The sequence below is a fragment of the Stylophora pistillata genome, chromosome 6 (genome assembly GCF_964205215.1).
Source record: "Stylophora pistillata chromosome 6, jaStyPist1.2, whole genome shotgun sequence".
NCBI lineage: Eukaryota > Metazoa > Cnidaria > Anthozoa > Scleractinia > Pocilloporidae > Stylophora > Stylophora pistillata.
In genome coordinates this window covers 8,459,404-8,484,198 of record NC_142524.1, presented here as the reverse complement: position 1 = coordinate 8,484,198, position 24,795 = coordinate 8,459,404, and the positions used below count along the sequence as shown (strand labels likewise).

Genomic DNA, 24,795 nt, shown 5'->3' with positions numbered 1-24,795 from the left:
AACAAGGAACTTTCTATGGGAAGGCCGAGAAGGAAAACAAGAAAACTGGAGAGAATGTAGAGGCTCGATGAGTGTCATGAAGTAATGGAACAACAGTTAGAGCAGCGGATCTTGGAACTAGTACCAGAAATTCCCACGGGGGTGGTCATTCATTACATTCCCCACCAACCTGTCATTCGTGACTAGGCAGAATCTACCAAAAAGAGGATAGTGTATGATTACTCAGCAAAGCCAGACTCTCAAGCGCAATCACTAGATGACTGTTTGAAAGTTGGACACCCCCTTCAGCCCATGATCTTTGCCATCCTTCTGCGGAACCGTCTCAACTTTTTGTGTATCACAGATGACATACAGAAGGCCTTTCTCCAAATTAAAGTCGATCCTAAGGACAGAGATGCGCTACGTCTCCTATGGTACGAGAATCTTAACTCAAGAACTGTTCTACAGTATCGCTTTACGAGAGTAATATTTGGATCAGGGCCGAGCCCATACATTCTGGGGGCTACACTTCAGAAGCATGTAAGCCAGTATGCAGACAAGTATCCTACTACTACAGTTGAATTGTTGAAGATCACTTACGTAGACGACATGCAATCAGGTGGCGGACAGAAGGAAGAATTGTTGAAGTTGAAGGAAGAATCAAGCAAGATAATGAAGGAAGGTGGCTTTCTGCTCCACAAATGGCATAGCAACATCCCAGAGGTAGAAGCACCACTTAGATAGATAGATAGATAGATAGATAGATGGATGGATAGATAGATAGATAGATAGATAGATAGATAGATAGATAGACGTTTATTGAGAAGAATACCTTAATAGCAGCTGGAAGCTAAATTGCAAAGGTGTACAAATTATGTAATAGAACTATACACTAAAATCAAACCTAAAAGGGAACTAATCTACATATACAGTTGTAATAAATGTTAGTTAAAATGCCTTGCGCTTGCTGGAATGAAAGTATCTCTGAACCGATTTGTTTTAAAGGAAACTCTAAATGGTCTGCGTCGTCGTAACTCCATAAGTTGATCTCGGTTATCGAAAGGCAGTAAGTGGTACAAACAATCCAAGGGATTGGAGACGATGTTGTTAAAGAGTTTTTAAGCAAAGGTCTTCTCTCCGATCCCTTAGGGTTTTCAGCTCTGCCATCTGAAGCACTTCTCTATAATGATTACCATAACCGTATATAATTTTCAAGGCTCTCTTTTGGACACGCTCTAAACTTAAGCTCAAATAATTGGGGAGACTATAATGGTAGACCTGACATCTATAAAGTAAGACAGACTGAATACAAGCAACATAAAAATTTACTAATTCTGGTGATGGTACCCTAGCTCGCTTTAACTGAGTTAAAAAGTGAAGGCGCTTAGCGGCCTTTTTAATCGTCTCAGTAACGTGAGTGTTCCACTTGAGGTTGTCTTGAAAATACACACCCAGTACTTTTACGACACTAACGGCACTACCCTTAAAGCCATTAATTTCTATGAGATCGTAGGAAGGAGGGGAGCGCACAAAGGAAACTCTTAGCTCATTACATTTTTTCGTATGGAGTTGAAACGAGTTGAGTGTTGACCAGGTGGCTACTTCGTTTATCATAGACTGAGCATTGCTAGGACCACCCTTGCTTATGATTTCATACATTGTCTTGTCATCTACATCATTTATACAATCATTGGCTGATGGTACTTTCAAATCGTTTATCATAACCAAGAATATCCACGGTCCCAATTTTTTTCCCTGCGGTACTCCTGCTCGGACCGATCCCCACTCTGAGAGACAATAATGTGCAAGTTTGACCCTTTGTTTCCTATCTTTAAGAAAGGCTATTATCCAATTAATGATTTAAGGGTTGATGTTGTAGGTCGAGAGTTTCGATAGCGAGAGGCTGTGATCTATCAGATCGAAGGCTTTTCTATAGTCCAACGCAAAGATCCGCACGGAAAGATCCGCAAAGATCCGCACGCAAAGATCCGCACTTTGATCGGCGGAGAACTTCCAAAAACAACATGGCAGCGTTCAGAGAGGCATTAATGCTAAAGATTGCTCTGGCGAGGCGAAGGCGTAGGAATTTGTCTTTTCAGATGTCAACGCTTGTAGTAGTAAGACGAAAATTCAAGCTTCGACTGCTGGCTTTATTATGTTTATTACTACAGCAAGTGGGAGAAGAAGAGGGACGTTTTGATAGCGAATATGTTTCATCTACCAAATTTACTAAGATAGATGCTTCTGGGCTCCGAGGAGTGGATGTTCGTGTATAAATTCTTGCACAAGGAAGACAGTACCCAACTCGCTTCCCCGGCTCCCATCCCTTCGCGTCTTCATCCAGTTCAGCCAAAGAACATTCCAGACGAACACATACAGGTCTGTCACATGAAATACAACTGTATTTCGTTTTAGCCTCGCATGAGCAACAAGTCTGACTCAACGTTTTTCGGAAAAGGACTCCAGCAGTCGCCATGTTTTCTATTTTCGCGGGAACTCTTCTTCCCTTACCCATGCCATGCAGGTGAAAACTGTAAGCGCGGGCTCAAAATTAACCGGTGGAATAATTTATGTCGTCGAAAAATAATGTATGCATTTACTTCGATGCGACTGAAAAGCGACGTATAAAACTGACACGCATTTCAGACGTTTTATCCGTCTGGGGCACACAGATAAAACGTCTAGGACGAATTTAATTTGCCAGACGAATTCAATTCGTTTTAGACGTCGCTTTACTGTCGAAGAAAATTGCTGGAATTAAATTCGTGTGAATTAAAAAACCAGGCCTTATATATGCAAGGAAGTGGTCCTGTGTGTTTTTATGGTTCTTTGAAGACTGAGGAATATTCAGTGGAAGAGATGATGTTTAATTTAGGACACAATTAATTCATTTCGTGGTACAACCGTGCTAGTCTAATTTTCTTAGCAAACTTTGATTGACTTTTTTCCTCGAGAAACATTGGTACATTTGTTTGAGTCGGCATTTTAATTTCAGCTGTAAAAGTTAATTCGTATTGACACAAGGGTTTTATCAAACGGTATTATCTTTGTAAACAGCTTTGTAAACATAAATTGTTAAATTGCTGGATTGTCGTACACATTCGTGTGTTTTATCGCAGGCCTGATGTATTTAACAGTGGCCTGTCTTAAAATTGACTCTTCTCCGCTGCCTATATACTTTTGTTTTTGAGCAGGACAATAATTCAGCACGTGTATCATTAAAATGTTCACAGCCATTTGCTGACTTGAGATTTGAATGGCGACGTGTCTCCTGTTTGACTAGACTAACTGCTTAGAGTCACTTGGCAGGTCAACTTCCCATACGAACGTATTGTTTACAAAAGCTATTAAAAGGCTACTCCAATGCATGATATAATATATTATGAGTTAAGTGGCATAAGATGGATTTTTGTGGTGTTCGTAGTCATGATTATTAAAGAGCTAGTGAGATACTTGCGGGTCGGAATTCGAGTGTGACTTGTAGTTCAGGCAAGGCAAACTATTGACAGAGCGTTCCAACATATATACGGCGTGTTCCGTTTCTGCTTCAGAGCCGACCGCTCCAAAGGCCGTATTTTTCAGACAACCATGCCTACATTTCAAGACTTTCTCAGCCTGCTTTGTGCCATTGTACTGTTGATGGTGCTCAGGCTTAAAGGCACATCGCGAAGTGTAATGTGTTTAAAAATAAGATATACTGCCCTTTTGTTCTCGATTAGAGCATGCTTGTTATGTATCCCTGCCAGCCATCTATTTTTTGTTACATTTTGAAGATCATTTTACTGGCGTGATTACCAACGCGGGACGTTGGGAGTACACCAGAAAAGTCGCATAACAAAAATGCCACAGAGATACGAAACCTGAAAACATTTTGATATTATTCGGGCCGGACCGTACATATTTCCGCTTCTGTACTTGCATTCTTAGGTTAATTATTTCATGATAAGTGACCAATACTATCTAGCTTTAGGCTACAGACTTTGGCCGGGATATGTAATTGGCTGTGCCTGAGTTTTTTGTTTACCTAATTTATTTATTCAAATTCGACTCGGCCTACTTAAAACCTGACCTCTTAAAATTGGGGACGTGTGAGCACTCCACAGTGTAGAGCCCAGCATACAGTTTGTTCCGTCACTACCGAGGTCTTTCGACAACCATGCCTTTCTTTCAAGACTTTCTCAGCCTGCTTTGTGCCGTTGCACTGTTCATGGTGCTGTATTTATTAATGAAAGTGGAAATGAAACAGCGGAGGAGCGAACAAATTGCCAATAATGAATATCGCGCATCACTGAGAAGTGCGGAGTTATGCAGACACGGAGAGAGAAGATGGACGAGGCAGAGCGATGATCACAGTGTCCGCGTACCAAGGAGAAACCATCCCATTGAACATGATGAACCTCAGGATTGGTACAGTATTTTTCTAACTTTTTTCTGTTTTGTTTTTGTTTTTCCTTTTTCAGTCGGATAGATAAGCTTAAAATAATTGTAAAGCGGTTCTCTTTCATTTTTTTCTACTGATTACGTCCAGCCTTCCTCAGTAATTTGGCCTTGTAACTTTCTTGCATGTGACTTGGAAATAAAGTCTCTGAACCTTTTCTTGTTAACTTTTTCCCTTGTAGGTAGGATTGTAAGTCGCCTTCCGGTACTCAGAAATCCGTGTGAAGCTTAAGGGTGAAAAACGTTCAATGGAATTTTATTGTTCTTGTATTTTCGTTGTAGTTTTGCTAATGTATATGCAATGTGAAGACGATCATTTCTGGAGAGAAACGGTTGAAGAGATTTAGTTTTAAATATCATCAGTTACTTATTAAAGGATACTTTGAAGAAAACTGACATGGAGTCCATTGACCCACTAAGTGAGGTGTTACTGTGTATAGGTAGCTTTCTATTGATTGTAAAAGCCGGTCATAACTTTTCTAGATTGTAAGGAGGCATAAATAGACTTTAGCACAAACCTTATATCCTATCCGGTTAATTTTTGTTAAGCAGATTTATGTTTTTCACTTTCAGCAATCAATCTTGCCACGGGTTGTCAGTTTAGCCTCAAGCTATAAACTGATCGATGACAACCGGTGACATGATGGATTGCCCTTGGTTGGCCTTGACAGATGCAGATATACTGAAGGGTTTTTCCCGTCGAGTTTCAGTGCTTGTTTCACACCATTACAGTTTAAACCACTTTAATTTCGAATTCTCCTAGGTATTTTCTTGTGTTTCCATGATGGAAATGCTTTGAAATCATCTGAGATGACTGAGAAATAAGATAAGATGGTTTCTGGCTATTTCTGAGCGAAGTTTAATACAATGATTTTGCAAGTAGTCCACGCGCAGCTGATTGCATTGGATTACGGGCCGGTTAGCAAAAGAAAACTGTTTTGGCCTATCAAGCGAATCAGCAAATGATCAAATATGGTAGCAATGAGCTTGTAGAAAGTTCTCGTAGCTTTGCCGGGGCTTTTGCGTCTATTTTTATTAGAAAACAATAGCGTCAAAATTTAATACAAGTGGCAGGGCGTTTTCTAGACTGCCTGGTAAGCCACAACGACAACTCATTACGAACGACAGTTTACAGGAAACCGACACACACCGACAGATTACTAGACGAGTCATCCTACAACCCTACATCACACAAAGCCACAACTATCAGAACTCTAACACGACGCGCACAACTAGTATGTGACTCGACAGACAGCTTATCCGACAAGAACAAATACCTTCACCGTGTTTTTACGAAGAAAAACTACAACAAAGACTTCATCCGACGAAACACTCACCGACCCACTACCACTACCGAAACAAACGACACCGCAACCCCTACGACAACAGCAACCATACCGTACATAAAAGGCATGTCTGAAAACATCTCGCGCATCTTACTACCCTTCAATATCCGCGTCGCCCACAAACCCATCACCACACTACGTCAGTTACTAACCAACGTTAAAGACAAAGACGAACCGAGGAACAGACAGGGAACGATTTATAAGATCAATTGTTCCGACTGCCAAGCCTCCTACATCGGTGAGACTGGCAGAAACCTCACAACAAGACTGACTGAACACAGACGGGCGACGAGGAAAGGTGATGTCAGCAATCACATTGCTGAAAACCATCGACTTACCAACCACAACATTGACTGGGACTCTGCGCAATGCCTAACCTACAGCACTGACTATTTTCAACGACTGACTCTGGAAAGCTGGTTTACTAACTTAGAACAGACTCCCCTAAACAGATGTCAACAACTACCCGCCCCATACAAACGACTCATTCACGACATAAACATCACAAACGACCGAAAAAGAACAACCTAACTTTACCGACAGACCGAAACAGACCAATCACGACCGACTTACGTCACTTGAGTCTTACAGCCAATAACATCACGGCAAAACTAACCGATCATTTCACACGAACTGGAATAAGAACATTCTACTGACAACAATCATTCACTTGACTCTGATGATGACTTCCGCACAGGTTGTCGAAACGTCAGTCACTGCCACCGACAACAGTCCTTCTCAGGACTACACTCACCCGGACGATCAGACTACACCTTCACATATTTCGACTTTGCTAACCTGTCTTAGAAAATTTCTTCGATAACCATAGTTACAATTCGAGAGTTTTCCAGTCTTTCTTCCGAAATACCTCGAACTCATCAGAAGTTTTTATTAAATGTTTCTAGCACTCGATATAAAAAGTCCTGCTCCATTATTTGATGGTTGATGATTCTGGAAAGAACGAAATATTAATTGAAGTACATATGACACGTAATAGTTTTCCCCGGTTTTTGTTCCTTTGGTATGTGTAATAAAACTATTCTGAGGTCTAAAAATTTGTTGAGACGCTTTCTTGAGTTCAGAAATACCGCTCTTTTGGCCTGAAAATTGTGGCAAGGACGCACGGCCAAAAAGCCATGTGACTTTTTTTGTGACGTCAGTTGATTTGACGCAAGACCAGACATGGCGGAGAACAAGAGGAAAGCAGCGAACTAAAGGAGGACGATATTGTGAAGCTGGACTGCCGAACAATCAAAGTTGAATGATTTCGTTATATACACCGGGTATTTCGATGCATGCTTTCCATTTCGATCCCACTTTAAGGGCAAAATGCTTAAATTCGTACAGAAGGACCGTGTTAATTTCGGCATAACTATGATTTCGGCCAGCCATTGAGTAAATATGCGTCGCTTTGTTCGGCTTAATTCGGGCAAAGTTGCTCTGACAACAGCCTGGCAAATACACTGAGGGAAGAAAGTAACATGAATATTGTTTGTCAAATTTAAACCAGTTTTCGATAATTTTATGTTTGAAAGAATCAATCACCGGGAGAAATTTCGCGTCATATGCATTTTGAATTAACGCTTCACTCAGTTTGTCCTACAATTTAGGGATAAAACTTATCGGAGAGTGAACCTATCAATCGTCGATTGACCGTGCAGTGTATAATACGGGGCGAAAGATTACCAGTTCATCGTTACTGTTATTGTGAACCAAATTGAACCCGAAACTTTGAACGTCCATTGGAGCACCAGCGAAAAAATCAGCTCCTCTGTAAACCCTACATAAACAGACGGTTGAAAAACCCTCCAATGGATTCCTTGTCTGCAAGCTCTCTGTTTCTAACCGGTGAAGTGACTCAAATAATAATGACTTCTATTTTCTTTACCGCGCGTGCTTTAAGAACGAGTGAAACTGATTACGACTGACCACAAACTGAGTTGTTCTACAACAACAACAACAACAATTTATTGATTTACAACAATTACAATTTGAGAAATGCCTAACCACAATTAGTTAAAAACTAGTCGAGGCGGGTAGGTATAATTAAGTTAGGCTTATCACTGGTACTTACAAAGATTTCGAAATGCAATTGGCAGTTCAGATTACACTAATAAAAACAGTAGTTCAAATTACAATAAATAATAAATTAAAATTAAAATAGTAAATTAACTTAAATGATAATAATAACAGGAAAATAGGAAGAGACTTCGCTATACTGGTCGTAGCTAGAGGATTGATGGGGTTTACAAATTTTTAATTATTTCAAGAATTGACGATGGTGTAAGATACAAGTTCTGTTGTTTGAAGATGTTAATAAGTAATTCATATATTTGTTTTTTAAATAAATTTCTATGGGCAGATTTTTTAATACTGTCAGGTAAGGCATTCCATAGCTGCACGCCACAGTGGGAAAAAGAATTTTTAAGTCGTTCCAGACGAGAAGACATAACATAAAATTTGTTGGTAGTTGCCGATCTGGTGTTGTAGGAATGTATGTCTGAGACAGGTAAATAGATTTTGAATACGGGGAGCAGCTAGTTTATTTGGAATATCATACATTAAACAAGAAACAGATTCGACATAAAGAAAATGAACAGGCAGGATATTAAGATTAATAAAAAAAGGAATAGCATGTTCACACTCTGGAGAAAAGTTAATTAAACGAATTACCCGCTTCTGAAGGAGAAGAAACTTACCCAAAGTTTACTGTGACGCTTGACCCCACGAGCTAATTCCATAAGTAAGGTAGGGGAGAATAAGAGACATATAACTTGACAATGATAGAAAGGGGTACAAAGTGTCTTAGTTTAGCTATCATACCAATAGATTTGCTAATTTTTAGAGCAATGAGATCAATATGAGTTTTCCAGTTAAGATTCTTGTCAATGAGTATGCCAAAATATTTTACATAATCCTTGCATTCTAATGGTGAATGTGACATTTTATCGATGTCAAAGATATTTATCGTCGGTTGGAAAGATAGCTTCTTTCTATAATTTCGAAATATCACATAATTGGATTTCTTAGCATTTAGAGTTAATTTGTTTGCTGTCAGCCACTCACAAAGCTTGGTTAGCTCAACGTTTACTTCTAATTCTTGGGATTTAAGGTTTTTACTACCATACAAGATACTGGTGTCATCTGCGAATAAATAAAACTTGAACTTATCCAAACAATTTGTTATGTCATTTATATACAACAAAAACAGTAACAGAGCCTTGAGGAACGCCGCAATCAATCGGAGCCTTTTCCGAAATATAGGGGCCAATGTTCGTTGTCTGCGAACGCAATTTAAGATAAGAAGAGAACCAGTTGTTGACTATTCCTCTTATTCCGTAATGATGTAGTTTCTGCAGAAGAATTTCATGATTCACTGCGTCGAATGCATTCTTTAAGTCTATAAAGATGCCACAGGTATACAACTTATTATCCATGTTGTTTTGAATAGTGTGGATTATATCTAGCGTTGCATGCTGGGTGGAGTGTTTCTCTCTAAAGCCATATTGAGATGAAACAAGAATATCTGTCTTGCATAAGTAAGATTTAAGACGTACATACATCAATCTTTCAAAGATTCTATTAAAGTTTGAGAGAAGTGAGATGTGGTTATAGAAACGTATTTGTGCACGATCCTCGCAGTAAAGAGCAGTATTTAAGCAATAGTGAAAATCAGACCTGAAAAAATTCGGTAAGTACTTGGTGTAATCCTTAATGTCTGTTAATGAATGCAAATCATGACCATGTATTCCCATATGTTCTTCTGTATTGATGCATGTATGAAGGATTTCACCAAGTACCTACCAAAAATTCAGGCCTGTTCGGGATTCGAACCACTGACCTCTGCGATACTAGTGCAGCGCTCTACCAATTGAGCTAACGAGCCAACTGGGAGCAGGTCATCAAATTAGTCCGACATAAACCCGTAAGATGATAAATCGAACACAACGAATATGTGAAATTCATATATATGAAAGCGGTTATAGAAGAGGTCAGTGGTTCGCAGAGGTCAGTGGTTCGAATCCCGTGCAGGCCTGAATTTTTTCTGGTCTGATTTTCACTATTGCTTAAATAGTGCTCTTTACTGCGAGGATCGTGCACAAATACATTTCTATAACCGCAGTTCAGATATATGAATTTCATATATTCGTTTTGTTTGATAATTCAATAATGTTGTTTGCTGGTTTCTAGGATGAAGCGCTCATTTATCATATCTTTTTTTTTTACCAGAATTATTTACCAGAATTATTTACCATCAAGTTTTATACCAGGAATTTCAATTTCGAGTGCTTGAGATATTTTGAAAACTTCTGATGAGTTCAAAATCTTTGGAAAAAAAAACCGGAAATTCTCGAATTGTAACCAGGGTTGTCGAAGAAATTTTATCAGATAGGTCAGTAAAAATCAAACTACTCATCTTCAAGCAGAAATAATGAAGCTACAATCTGTAAAAGCTACTTGTACAGCCTTAACTCCACAACCTCAATAGGTTTAATTAGCATATAAATTAAGGGAACAAAAGACTTGACCACAGTTAGAGACCATTAAAACCCGGCCAGTGTCATACACGAAGACAGAGATCAACCGGTTGGAACATTGGCAAATCACGAGGATCGGCGTGGCGAAACAAAAGATGTTCAGAGCAAATCAATTGTAATTACTCAGCAGATAACTTAGCACCCTTTCAACCTGCCTTCAACTTGCGTTAAATACCGACGCTGCAGCTCTTTCGTCTTTAAAGTAGACCCAAGACAGCACAAAGGTTTGTAAAGCTGCCTTCTGGCATGTACACATTGAACTCTACAATAGAACAATAAAACAACTTGAAAAAGCAACCATTACTCAGTCTTACCGTTCATCGTGTTCGGTGAGTTAATTTCTCTTTGGTCGAATACTATGATTTTCACGCTCTTCTGCCTATCTTCTCTCTCTGTTTCTGTTCACTGAACTCCCGTCTTCACACAGATCCAGGATGTTCATTATCATTCCCCGGTTCCCTCGTGGGGAAAGTTCCTTCCATTTGATCAGGAAAAACAAGATCATCAGCAGCACAATCACACAGAAAAGGCGAAACAATTCGTGAATTTGAAGCATGGTTGTCCAAAATGATTTCCTTTTAAAAGGTCTACTGGCAGAGATGGAACTACTTGTATGCTGGCTGAACAGTACAGCATAACTTTTAATCAATCTGACAAATAGCATTTTTCCAGCTGCACCTAAATTAAACAAGTGAAAAAACGACTCCCAGCAGCTTTAAGACATACTCATTTCTCACTGATTAAATAAGACGACAGTATAAGACAGCAGTGTTAATTATTGTTTAATTTGTGATTATTGACAATTATTGACAGCAGTGTCAATTATTGTTTAATTTGTGCTCAGTAAGCGCTCAATTATCTTTCAATCTGGATCGTTTCAATTGCATAAATCTTTGGCGATAACGGCGGCCTAGGAACCAGTAAAAATCATAATAATTCTGTAATGTTGTTTATTGGTTTCTAGGATGAAGTGTTTACTTATCATGTCTTTTTTTCCGAATTATTTAGCATCAAGCATTATACCAGGACTTTTCAATTTCGATTGCTTGAAATATTTTGAAAACTTCTGATGAGTTCAATCTTTCAGAGAAAAACGCCGGAAATTCTCGAATTGTAACCAGGGTTATCTAGGAAATTTTATTAAACAGGTCCGTAAAATCAAACTACTTTATCTTCAAGCAGAGACATCCCGAATACTAGTTTTAAGACCTTCCTAGAAAAAGTTACTGACTTTCCAGACATGTAATTATATCTATGACCTAGCAGCTTTTCAACTTGCCATAAATACCGACGTTGTTGTTTGGTCTCCAAAGTAGCTCACAGCAGACGCAAAGACTGCCCGAAGGCTAATAAAGCTACATTCTGTAAGAGCTACTTCAGAAGCGTTAATTCCACAATTTTGATAGGTTTAATTAGCATATGAATAAGGAGATTAAAGACTCGATCACAGCAAGAGATCAGTGTCATTCACGCAGAAAGAGAACGTGGCAAAACAAAAGATGCTAGGGGCAAAACAATTGTAATTGCTGAGCAGATCATTTTATCTCCTGACAACTGTTTTTAAAAACCGTGAGTTAGTTAACTCTGAAATATCGAACCGGAAAACACTGTTCATTGGTTGTCTAATATAATTCTTTCTTTGGAAACATTGACTCCGTCTTGTTGTACGGGTCAACGTTGCTTTCTTACTGAAGAGAAGGCTCGACATCCTAAGTTATACATATTGTGGGAAGTCGCGGCACAAGACGGTCCGTTTAGACGATTTTGAGCAAGTTCTTTGAACTCTTGCAGATATACTATGCCTTTCTCTCAAGAGTGGTTCAGCGCAGCATGCTTTATGTTTCTCCTCTGGACCCTATATTACATGGGACTGTTAGGCCGAAGTGTTCAGGATCGAGAACAGCCTGGAAACAATCGACCACAGACTTTACAAGCGACGAGGGAAAATCGCAGAAGAAGTGAAGAACACCAAAATATTGAGGTCGTTACTAATAGAAGATACCCCGAAGAAAACGATGAACGCCAAAGCTAAGTAATTCGATTCCTTTTTTTAAAGAAGGAAAACATTTAGGGTTTTCTGATGATTAGTTAATCCCTGCAATATCTTTATTTCCTGCAGTGGAGCAAGTGTTTCCCGCGTGGTTTTTCGAGGACTGAGGAATTAACTCAAACGGCGGGAAACAGTTCATTTCGTAGTACAACCGTACTGGAATGTTTTATTTAACTTTGATTGCTTTTCTCCTTGAGAAACATCGGTACATTTGTTTTAGTTTGAATCTTCAACTGTAAACGTTATTTCGTATCATACTATACTGGATAGACACTAAATAATAGAAGATGAATCAGTATGTAAGTACGAACATTTTTTCCAATGTTTTTAGCTCTACAAAATAACCTCGAAACTGAATTATCCCATTTCAAGTAAGCGTTTAAAGAGCTCTTTCTGTTTAACACACGAGGGTTATTTTTTTTTAAGTAAAAATTATTATCTTTGTGAACATACATGTATTTAACTTAACTGATGGATAAAATTTGTGATGATGCATGTAGTTTGGAGGCCATTTTCATGCATCGCGCCAAACTTTGCAGAGTTTGGCCTGAGGTCGAAGTCACAAACGCAGATGCTGCGCTTGAAAATCGGAGCGTTGGCAAAAATGGCTGAACCGTATTTCGGGCTTCTGTTGCAAAGAACGTAAATTTGAATGTTTTTGAATAAGGCTTTGATTTAATTCGAACGTATCCGCAACAGTGAATCTATGGCTGAGCGCGTCGGTTAATCGGCTTAATGCATTGAAGCGTGGCTTTTCTAAAGTTACATGGTTATTATAGACTTTTCTCCAATGCTAAACTTTTGATTGTTGAGCAGAACGCCGACCGCGGCTTTTTTATTTTTACGTTTGAAACGCACTTCTACTCTTAGAATTTCTGTTAAAAGGGAGGCTCGGCTGGCGCTGTTTGATACGATTACACATCCAGCCATTTTTGAAGTTCCCATATAGAAATGAAATGCGTATAGTGGTAGCCTCAGTAATTTTTTAAAATTGCATTAAGCAATACAAAACACCATTGATGAGTGTTTTTCTGATAATGAATTACTGAAGCCAGTTGCTCCGCAAGGCATGGAAACGCATTTTCGATTAACGTATCTGTCGCGTTCCCGATGCCGCAGACACGTGGTGTTATGCACCGGAGTTCGCCAGTATAACCACAGTGTTGAACTTTAGACAAGCAGCAGCATCAAACTCTTTATTCACTTAAGCTGGCAGTCTTTGTACAGCACAGGCGGTAAAAACTATAGAACGGATACATGAAGGTTCGATATAAGGAAAACCGAAAGACTACGAAACTAGAAATGATAAAAATGAGGATTATTACAAGCGTAACTTACATCGGATCTTGACTCCGGGGTAGAGAACTCCTAAACTTCGTTCGGCTCCTAAATGCTTTCGCTACAGTGACTCCTTGCAACTGAGCTACTTGCTAATAGAAGGCGAATTTAGTTCTTACACTTTGACGTGGGGGAAATAGAAATGAACGGTGCTTTATGTAGCTAGCTTTGAGCGGATATTCGCTAGTCACGGAACAGAAATCAAACAAAGCGCGCTAACAAATTAAATAGAAAGTCATTGAAAGTTTCTTAGTGTCTTTGTGCTAAAAACGGAAGAGTTACATAAGTAAAAAAGACTAGAGTTCGTATCCGTAAACGTGACAGTATCTTTGATTGTTTTTACACTTGATAAAATCGATTTGGGTGACTATCACGTTAGCAGGTTAGTATCATAAGGACCAGACAACCATTATTTGAATTGGAAGTAAAAAATCATGTAAATCAAAGTAAAATGAAACACTTATTGTAATGGAAAATGGCCTTTGAGACGGTATTTTTAGTTTCTTTTGTGTTGGATTTTGCTGGGGCGGATCCAGGATTTAGTCAATAGGGTTCGGAGAATTGTCCGAGGTCATGCTCCCCGGGAGATTTGAAAATTAGGCCCTCGGAAACATGATTTCCAGCAATTAATTTTGAGGAAAAATTTAGGAGGTTCAACCGAACCACCCGAACCACACCCTGGATCCGCCCCTAATTTTGGTCACTGTGTAAACATTGGGGACGAAATGTAAATCAGTGGTTATGTTGAAAAGGTATTAGGAAATTGGTAAGAGCCATATGAATGTAATTTTACATAATCTGTGATTTGTTTAAAACATTAGCAAACCAATAGGACGTCTCGAAACAAAAGATATTACAAAACAATTACTCAGGTCGTACTTTAGCTCTAGTTTAGTTCCTTGTTCACTTCTCTGCGGGGTGGTTTACGTTGGGCTATTTTTATTTCCGCTCAAAAGTGGAATACGTAAAAAGTTAATAGAAAATCTTTTGAACGATTCATTTGTAATATGACGCGGAATTTGGAAACAAAGCATTTTAAATCTTGTGTTTTCATCAAACAATATGGACTTAATAGAAAGACATCTTTCAATTTTGCGTCAGCTTGAAATATTTTAAAAACTTTTGATTGAGTTCAAAATCTTTCAAGAGGAAAAATACCATTTATCCATGTGGGCGTGGAAACAATCGCTTATTTAGAAACATTGACTCCGTCTCGTTCCAACTGTCATTTGACAGTATCACCGTTCGCTCCAAACAGAAAATTTAAAGCAAGTTCCTTGAACCCTTGCAAAAAACCATGCTTTTCCTACAAGAGTGTTTCATCGTGGCATTTACGATGTTTCTTCTTTGGATAGTGCATTCACGGCATTAGGATGCCAAGCAAAGCTTATCACGTTCGAGAGCAGCAAGGGAATAATCGACAAAATTCTATGAGAAGTGAAGGCGTGGTTTTTACTTCGGTAAAATACTTTCGAAAACATGATTTACGCCAAAGTTAGGTATGTGGTTTTATGATCTTTTGTATAGCTATTTCGGTGGATCATCCGGCAACCTTGGAGAAACTCCTATAACGTAAAGTTTAGAGAGGAATAAGTTGTGGGGAAAAGAAAGCCGAGACCGTGAGGTCAGTGCACGAGTATGCACTTGCGAAGACATACTTGATTCTGGAAAAATCCAGGCTACTGAAATTAGATTGAATCGAATCAGCTCCCTATATTTGGTACCGTTGATATGATCTCGCAATAATTCGCTCAACCTTTGTTAACAATGTTTGAGCTTTGCCTACAAATCTCTTATGATTTCCAAATGATTTTCGTTCAGGCTGTTTCCCCGTGAAACTGACGCTTTCAAAAGGTCACTCGTAAGAAGAACGGAAGTAATCAGAAATGGACAGGGAGTCTGGCTACGAGGAAGCGAAAATTATAGTGTTCGACTGAGGAAAAACTGCGCCACTGAACACGATGAACGTCAATGCTGATACAGTAAGTTGTACGTTATTCAATTTACCAAATACTAGAGAGGAAACTCTAGTCGTCACAACAACTTTGTTTCGTTTCATTCTGCACAGCATGTTTATCTGTCCTCATGACTTGTCCCATCATTTCAAAGTAACCGTGTATCTCGTCGAGTTGGACTTACCAAAGTTCTTACCTTTTTTGGTGTTGTTGTTTTTTTTCTGTGCAGACACGAAGGAAGAATAAGTCGTCTTCCGTCGTACCTAAGGGAAATGTGTTTGACATAGATTGTAATCGAGGGTGGTAAACGGCATCTGTTATTTTTCATGGAGTTTTTACTTATTCCCTTTTTCACCCGTAACTTTAATTTTAAACAAATACTAAATTATTTATGTGTTAAAGCACTAAAATAACGCAATTGCATCAGGGAGCAGGTGCATTCAGTGGAATTTTAGTTCATATGTGAAGACATTTGAGAATGGTTTAACTAAACTATCTTTCGTCTTATATGGTACCAAAGGGTAATGTGTCTAACATTGATTATTAATTGAAGCCTGAAGTTGAAATTTGATTGAAGAATGATCGTTTTTATTTATTTATTTATTTATTTATTACAAATTCACTCCACAAGAATACACAAACAATTAATATTAATTACAATGAAGGGTAATGAAAACCATATAAAAGGAAAAATTGTGGAGAAGGAGACAACCAAAAGCGCTGACGCACCATACAAGGGATGCCCCCCCTAATTAAAAAAAATTTAATATAGCAAAGCTATATAGAAATATAAAAATAGATGCCCTAATTATCCTTATCCTTAATAAAATTTAAAACATTCTTTTTAAAAGTTTCAGTACTATCTGATTCTCTATATTTGAGACCGTTAGTTCTGCTAAAATTTGGGACAAGGTCCTGTGTGTCATTTTTCCTCAAATTATAAGCCATGCTTCTATCCTTACCAAATATGAGCTTATTGGAAATGTCTATGTCATAATGGCCATTAATTACATTGAACAAAAACGTAACATCCCTAATGAACCTCCTATCAGATAATAGCAACAATTTCAATTTAGATAGTCTAGCACCATAATCATCATCAGACCTAGTGATCCATCTGGTAGCTCTTCGCTGAACAGCCTCCAATTTGTCAATGTTACGTTTAGTATAAGGGTTCCAAGTTTCACATGAATATTCCAATAAGGGTCTTACAAGACTACAATAAAGTGTTCTCGTGGTTTCAACATCATTTAAGTCCCTACAAGTCCTTTTTACCAACCCTAAAACTCTATTGGCCTTTGCAGTTATTCTATCTATTTGCTGGTTCCATGAGAGACCACTAGCAGTAAACAATCCTAAATCTTTATAAATTACATTAACACATTCCAAAGGTTGACCCTCAGTGTTATACTCCCCAACTAAGGATGCCTTTTTCCTGGTTATTCGCATGATCTTACATTTCTTAGTATTAATTGTCATCTTGTTCATCTCACACCCATCTGATATTTTATCTATGTCACTTTGAAAAGAGGACAGATCTTCTTGAGTATCAATAACATATTTATACATCTACTTGTGAATTTTTCAGGTTTTGTAAAATTGGTATTGAAAGCCATTTATTGGAACGTCAATAAAGTTTGTATTGTATCGTATTGTAACCGAGGGGGGTAAACGGCATATTTCTGAAGACGATATGGTGAATCCTTAGAAAAATGCTAAATCACTTAGTGTGTTAAAGCACTAAAATTACGCAATTGCATGAGAAGGCTGGTGCATTCAGTTGAGTTTTGATTTAGGAACGCCATAAACTGCCATGGAGTTTATGCCGGGGCATCAGATGATCAAGGATATTGCTTGGACAGTTAGTGTTTAATTCAATACACAGCACGATTTGAAACGTTGCAGCTACTTTTACTCGAGTAACGCTTTTTTGTTTGAAGGAAACTTCGGGAACTTTAATAAGCTTCATGATTTTTACAAATTTAATTTTCAAAAGAAAAACAAAGACAAGAGACTAAGTCAGTATCGCCAAATGTAAATTCTATCTCATATTGAGTTTACTTCAATCTATGTCCTGACCGTGTCCATGAAGGAATTTGAACAAGAAACGTTTGTATGGAATCGAGGGATCTTACTACGTATAGAGCTTGGAGCTAAGGAAGCTTTCTTTCAATTATACAGATTGATTAGAAGTTGTCTAGTACTGGATGAGTGAGGTGGAAACGCATATTGTTTACATTTTAATCCAGCTGTTTAGGGTTTTTAAACAAAATCTGATGTATCATAGTGAGTTGGCTAAATATGCTTTATTGGCCAGTTTGAGTCAGATAATACGCGAAGACATCTGAGAATCGTTTAACCATACTATTGCGTGTTTGGAAAGGTACTCGGTCGTCAAGTGAAGTGTGATCTTGTCCTTTCGTGCCGGATGGATTTTTGATAAAAAAGGGTTCCTTTTTATGGCTCTTATATATTTATGTTGAGCCATGTGACAAAATATGTTTTTCTCCTTGTAAATAACCTCCTCAGGGGCCTCGCACAAACAAAAATGACTAGTTGAAAAATAACCATATTTGAATTTCGCTTCCTTTGCAAAACGTTAAAAACAAGGAAGAGGAGACAAGACAGACAATAGAGGAGTCACTTGTAGCTTGCCGCATAGCACCAAATAAGTGACAATGGGTGTCAGCTTAAAAGTTTGAAAAGGAAGCAAATTGGATAGACCAATTTTATGAAAACTGTTCGAAATTGAACCGAATATTATTTCTTTGGCACGCATACAGGCTTCTTATAAAACACTGCACCAATGGCATCAGCAATATATATGAATTTATATTTATGTATAAATATATTTGAAAAAATTCGCGCTCGGTGTATCTACATTTGGTAATAGTTCTTTCAGTACTCAAATTTCGGTTCAATTTTGAACAGTTTTGTGATAATCTAACATTTCTTTGTTGCTTCAACGTTTTAATTTCTGATTCATATATTTAATTCGTTGGCTACAGGTGCCACAACTGTTTAGTGAGATAAACGTGATCCAAAAATTTGACAGCAACACTTTCGAGTCACTAATTGGTACGCTTCAATCTGCTGTTTACATAAGCACCATTTTAATAAAAATCACTTTTGGGATATATTGCATCAGAATTTCGCGGCATCTGTAGCTTCTTCATTATTCACTTCTCTTCATTCCTTAAACAAACAAGCTTCTTATACCACAGGAATTTTTAAGCTTATTCTGTACCATCTTACTGCTAATGATCCTCTATGTATTGATCAAAATATACACAGCTGTGCTCCAAAGGGAACCCTTGGAAATTGATCGATACCGAGCACTCGTCAGAAGACCTGAACTAATCAGAAACGGACAGAGAGTCTGGCTACGAGGAAGCGAAAATATTGTAGTGTACGATTGAGGAAAAACTGCGCCACTGAACACGATGAACGTCAAGGCTGATACAGTATTATGTTGTTCAATTTATTATAAACTGGAGAGGAAACTCTAGTCGTCACAAGAACTTTGTTTCGTTTTCTTCTGTACAGCTTGTTTAACAGTCCTCATCATATTTTCCCATCATCTCAAGGAACAGTCTCTCTCGTCGAGTTGAGCATACCAAAGTTATGACCTTTGGTGATATTGTTTTCTTTTCCTGTGCAGACACGAGGGAAGGATGAGTCGTCTTTTGTCTTACATGGTACCGAAGGCAAATGTGTTTAACATTGACTGTAGTCGAGGGCGGTAAACGACATCTGTTATTCATCATGGATTTTTAACTTGTTCCCTTTTTTATCGGTAATTACAAATATTTCTGGAGATGATATAGTCAATCCTTAGAAACTGAAAATACTTAATTATTTAGTGTGTTAAAGCACTGAAATTACGCATTTGCATCAGGGAGCTGGTGCATTCAGTTGAATTTTAAATAATACAAGGAGACGTTTCAGAATGGTTTAAGTAAACTATCTTTCGTCTTACATGGCACCAAAGGGAAATGTGTTCAACATTGATTATAATCGAGGCAGTAAACGGCATCTGTTATTTTTCATGGATTTTTTACCTATTGTAGTTTTTAACGAATATTTCTGGAGATAATACGGTCAATCCCTAGAAAAATACTAAATTATTTAGTGTGTTAAAGCACTGAAATTACGCATTCGCATCAGGGAGCAGGTGCATTCAGTTGAATTTTAAATAATACAAGGAGACGTTTGAGAATGGTTTAAGTAAACTATTTTTCGTCTTACATGGCACCAAAGGGAAATGTGTTCAACATTGATTATAATCGAGGCAGTAAACGGCATCTGTTATTTTTTTTTATGGATTTTTTACCTATTGTAATTTTTAACGAATATTTCTGGAGATAATACGGTCAATCCCTAGAAAAATACTAAATTATTTAGTGTGTTAAAGCACTGAAATTACGCAATTGCATCAGAGAGCAGGTGCATTGAGTATTGATTTTGTAAGATGGCATGAGATGACTCGCAAAAGACTGAAATACACTCACATCGACGATTTCGATCTAAACTGGAATGCTGGCATACTTTTTGTATTTTCATGAAAATTTAAAGACCCTTTCCTTTTGCGGTCCAATTTTTATTTCTTTGATCTTGAACACCTGAACACATTTTAATTTGATCACCTGCTCACTTCTAGACAACTAGAGTGTGATTTTCCTGTTTCTACAAAAAGAACAAAGTACCTAGTAAAATATAAATTCAGAAGATGTTTACATGGAGGTTTTAACTAAATTTAAAACTAGGTGAAATGTCCCCGTTGTAGACTTAAATCATACCTGAAACCCTCCTTTACGAAATGTAATTGCCGGTGGTAATCCTACTTAGCATAAATTAATATTTTACCGGCACGTATCGGAGGACTGGGGGTGGCTGCGAGGCACGCGGAGAGTTGTGGGATCGTGGTTTGTAAGTAAAGGTCGTTAGTTGGCCAAGGCGTTCTACGGTCAGCCTTCACCGTGTGTAGCTCTTCGTTTTCGTCTCTTGTATAAATTTAGAGCGGTATTTGCATAGTAACTTAAGTAACTATGTATAAATGTCATTCATAGGATACCCTAAAACCCCAAGGGTGGCACCGCTGGATTGGTAGGGGGCTACACGTTCACCGTTTTTTCCACCTGCTGGTTTTTAGGGGTTTTCGTGTCCGGCTTTGGTGCATTTAGTTTACTTCAATTGTAATAGACTTCTGTTAGGATATCGGCTTAGCGTTAAATAAACGGTGGCTTGGCTGGCCAACCCGCCCAGATAGCAACTCCTTGTGTGTCCGGTTGAGTATTGAAGGCGAACTTTTGTTAAATTGCTAGAAACTTGCTTTCTTTTGCACTTTTCACGAGGAAAGTTCACTTGCCTCTACAGTGGAATACTGATTCCACCATTTTACCACTACCTACGTTCGTTTCGGTTTTCGTGAGTTTTCTAGAGTAAGGAAGCAAGTCTGGGAAAAAATCATTACCACGTTTCTAAGATCACTTTAAGGTCTCTCTGTACACTCTGTACAAGCTGCTTGTATAGCCTTGAATCTACATCTTTAATAGGTTTAACTAGGAACTTTAATAGGTTTAAGTAGCGTGTAAATCACAACAAGGTACTGTGTATGATTGTGTATGATTGTCTGTGTTATCTCCGATTTTATATTTTATTGCATCTATTTATATGAATATCATTTTAAAATATTGTAGATAGGGAATTTTTTTTTTTGTACCCCCAATTAGCTTGGTAGCTAAATCTCTTGACACATTAATAAAGTATTCACTTATTCACTCACAAGAGATCATTGAAGCTCAGCCAGTGTCATTCACGCAAAGAGAGCTCAGCCGGTTGCAAAATTTAATGTGGATGTGGCAAAACAAAGGATATTATGGGAAAAACAATTGCAATTACTCAGCAAATAGTTTAGCACCCCTTCAACTTGCTGTAAATACCGACGTTATCGTTTTGTCTTCAAAGTAGACGCAAAGACTACCCGAAGGCTTGTAAAGCTACACTCTGTACAGCCATAACTCCACAACTATAGTAAAAAATTAGCACAAAAATTAGCAGAACCGAAGACTCGTTCACTGCCAATCTCAGCCCTACCCAGAGGAGTCCATGCACACAGAGGTCAGCCGGGGTGACATAACAAATCACAAGGACGCGACAAACAAAATATGTCACCAAACAATTGTACTCAGCGCGTGCTTTAGGTTTAGTTTAATTCTAGATTCCCCTCTCTGTGGATAGGTCGAAATTTCTAATTTACTCCAAATGAACTCGCTCGAGAAAAATAAATTTTAAAATTATATTAAGAATAATATGATATTAGATGTTTTGTTTCATGATAGTAGTAAACTTTCTTTTAGCAAATCGTTTTCTACCCAAAACCGCAAACACAGGCCTTTTATCCATTGCCTTAGTGACAAGGTTGTGAAACAACCTTGTCACTAAGGCAAGTTGACCTGTGGTTATGATTGTCTTATTTTAAAGACAGACAAGGTGAGATTTTATTAGTATACGTACTTGAAATCCAGTCGCTCTACAAAACACTTCAAACAGACAATATCGTGCAGGTTCCTTTCTTCCTGTTTTTAAACTGTGCTGAAAGACATGCTTTTCTCTCAGGAGTTGTTCAACGCAGCATGTTTGATTTTCCTTCTTTGGATCCTGTATTACATGAGACTGTTAAGCAGAGCTGTTCAGGTTCGAAAGCAGCAAGGGAACAATCGACAACAGACTAGACCAACAACAAGGCAAAATAGCAGGAGAAGCGAAGAACACCAAAATACCCTGAAGAACAAGATGAACGCCAAAGTTAGGTAAGTCCATATGCTTTTTACTTTATTTCTTAAACGGAACTAACCGTGACCGTGAAGGTTTTCAAATAATTTATTAATCCCATTATCATATGACCCATCCGAACCCGATGGCGCAATTCCATAGAAAGCCATAGTGAAAGCTGACGTGTGCAGGGCCGGACGGGTTGACTTGAGCCGGTCCGCAAAAAGTCGTCCGGACCCGCTGCCCTCACGTTTTTCTTTTGTAAAAACTTAAAGAAAACCAGAATGAAAAAAAAAGGCGGGTTTTTCAAGGAATTGAACTTTCTTGTTCTGACTTAAAAAAGTATATGAAAAGTGCCCATTGCATACTTTTTTGTGCTCGTGTGGCTGCGTGTGCCCTTTAATCGTGTCCTATTCAGGTTGAAATTTTCGACACTTCATGGTTATATCTCGGACATGATCATGAGGCACTGATCTCGCTTCGCTCGGTCCATACATCATGACCTCGGGCCAAATATTTTCCCTTCCGACGCTCCCACTCAGTCAGTAGGTAAATATTATAGTTTTGCTTTAAGTGTTCCAAAGGAAGAGTCGAGAACACTAGAATAAGCATTTATATTGCTGTTTTTCATCTAGCTACTTTTACTGAGAGGAGCTCATTCAGCAGTCTCTGTACGTGATATGCTTGCCACTCAAACAATTATACAAATCTGTTCTTCACTTAAGTGCAAGAGAACTGAGAAAGTAAACAAGTTTTGAGACCGTTTCCTATTTATTTTTCTTTTAGATATAGAAAGAAGGAAAGATCTCCCTGCGTGTTTTTTTTCATATTTCTGCAAGGACTGACGAATATTTTGTACTAGTTGGGGAAGAAGTTGAGAGCACGGTGTCAGTGGATATTCTGATGCCGGAAACCTACTTTGTGTAACTGAAGCTTTTTACTTCGTACTCCTTACAAAGAAGGAAGGATTTCCCTGCGGGCTTTTTTCATATCATTCTGCAAGGACTGACTAAAATTTTGTAAACGTAGTAGTCCGGCGGGGAAGGAATTGAGAGCACGGTGTCAGCGGACATTCTGATGCCGGAAACCTACTTTGTGTGACTGAAACCTTTTACTCCGCATTCCTTAATCTCATGAGCATAATAAGTGAACATTTGCTTACTTTACTATTAGATGCATCGAAGTTTATTGCGGTGTTAAGTTTCCATTTTTGTGTAAGTGTAATACGCCGGCACTATATTGAAGAATACGTGTAACTATATAAGTTCACGCACATTACCATTGTTAAAGTATACGTATGATGTACGATCCTCGCAGTAGATAGCGCTATTTATGCAATAGCGAAAATCAGACCTGAAAAAAATCAGGCCTGTACGGGACTCGAACCACTGACCTCTGCGATACTAGTGCAGCGCTCTACCAATTGAGCTAACAAGCCAACTGGGAGCAGGCCGTTAAGTTGATTCTACCAATTGGGCTTGTTAGCTCAATTGGTAGAGCGCTGCACTAGTATCGCAGAGGTCAGTGGTTCGAGTCCCGTACAGGCCTGATTTTTTTCAGGCCTGATTTTCGCTATTGCATAAATAGCGCTATCTACTGCGAGGATCGTGCATCATACGTATCTAATACCGCAGTTCAAAATATATGAACTTCATATATTCATTGTATCTCATTGTTAAAGTATGTTGTAGCGTGTTTCGCGCGGAAGTAGTACGCTTTGTGGAACGCTGTCTCCACAATTATCTTGCTAATCACTACTAAGGTCAAGAGAAAACTTATTTGAAAGGATCAAGGATATTGTTTGGATTCTCAATGTTTGATTCAAGATAAAAGCAGGATTTAAAACGTTGCAACCACATTTACTGGGATAACGTTCTTGTGAAAGAACCCTCGGAAATTTTAATTTGCTCGTGATATTTACAAGCACAGTTCATTATGCAAAAGAAATACCAAAATAAGAGATCGCGTCAGTTTTGCCAGAAGGCATGATTTTGGCATTGCGTGTAACTCCAGATGTAAAATTCCTTTCGTAGTGAACTTACCTCTGGCCGGAATGATTGTCGATTTGCTTTAATTTATGTATCGCTCTATTGAGCTTAAAATGGAGACAATTTTTTAACTCAACATACGGCGCCAGAAGGCAGCGTACCTCTAGACTTGCTCTCGTGTGTTCCAGACTAATTCCAGAGATACTATGTCTGCTATCATATTCAAAGATACCTTGACTTAAATTTATAGTAAATTGTCAGTCTACCTTATCATGTGTAAAGGTAGCTTTCTTTTGATTGTAAAGGCTGATCAGAGCGTTTGTTAGTTGTAAGGAGGTATAAACACCCATTTCATATGATATGTAGTTTAATTATAAATAAAGTTTACTC

The 24,795-nt window shown here is 38.3% G+C and overlaps 1 protein-coding gene and 1 long non-coding RNA gene across 2 annotated transcripts; one reads left to right on the top strand and one right to left on the bottom strand.

Moving 5' to 3' along the window:
* The first annotated feature begins 291 nt into the window (after positions 1-291).
* Positions 292-723, top strand: LOC148728089 (uncharacterized). Its single transcript, XM_088724916.1, has one exon. The coding sequence runs from the start codon at positions 292-294 to the stop codon at positions 721-723; it is 432 nt and encodes a 143-aa protein (XP_088581042.1).
* Positions 724-13,530: 12,807 nt separating this feature from the next.
* On the bottom strand, positions 13,531-14,012 carry LOC148728088 (uncharacterized). The gene is made up of 2 exons (XR_015988948.1): positions 13,689-14,012; positions 13,531-13,592 (listed from the first exon to the last, which is right to left on the bottom strand). It is a non-coding gene; the product is annotated as an uncharacterized LOC148728088 (long non-coding RNA).
* Between the last annotated feature and the right edge of the window lie 10,783 nt (positions 14,013-24,795).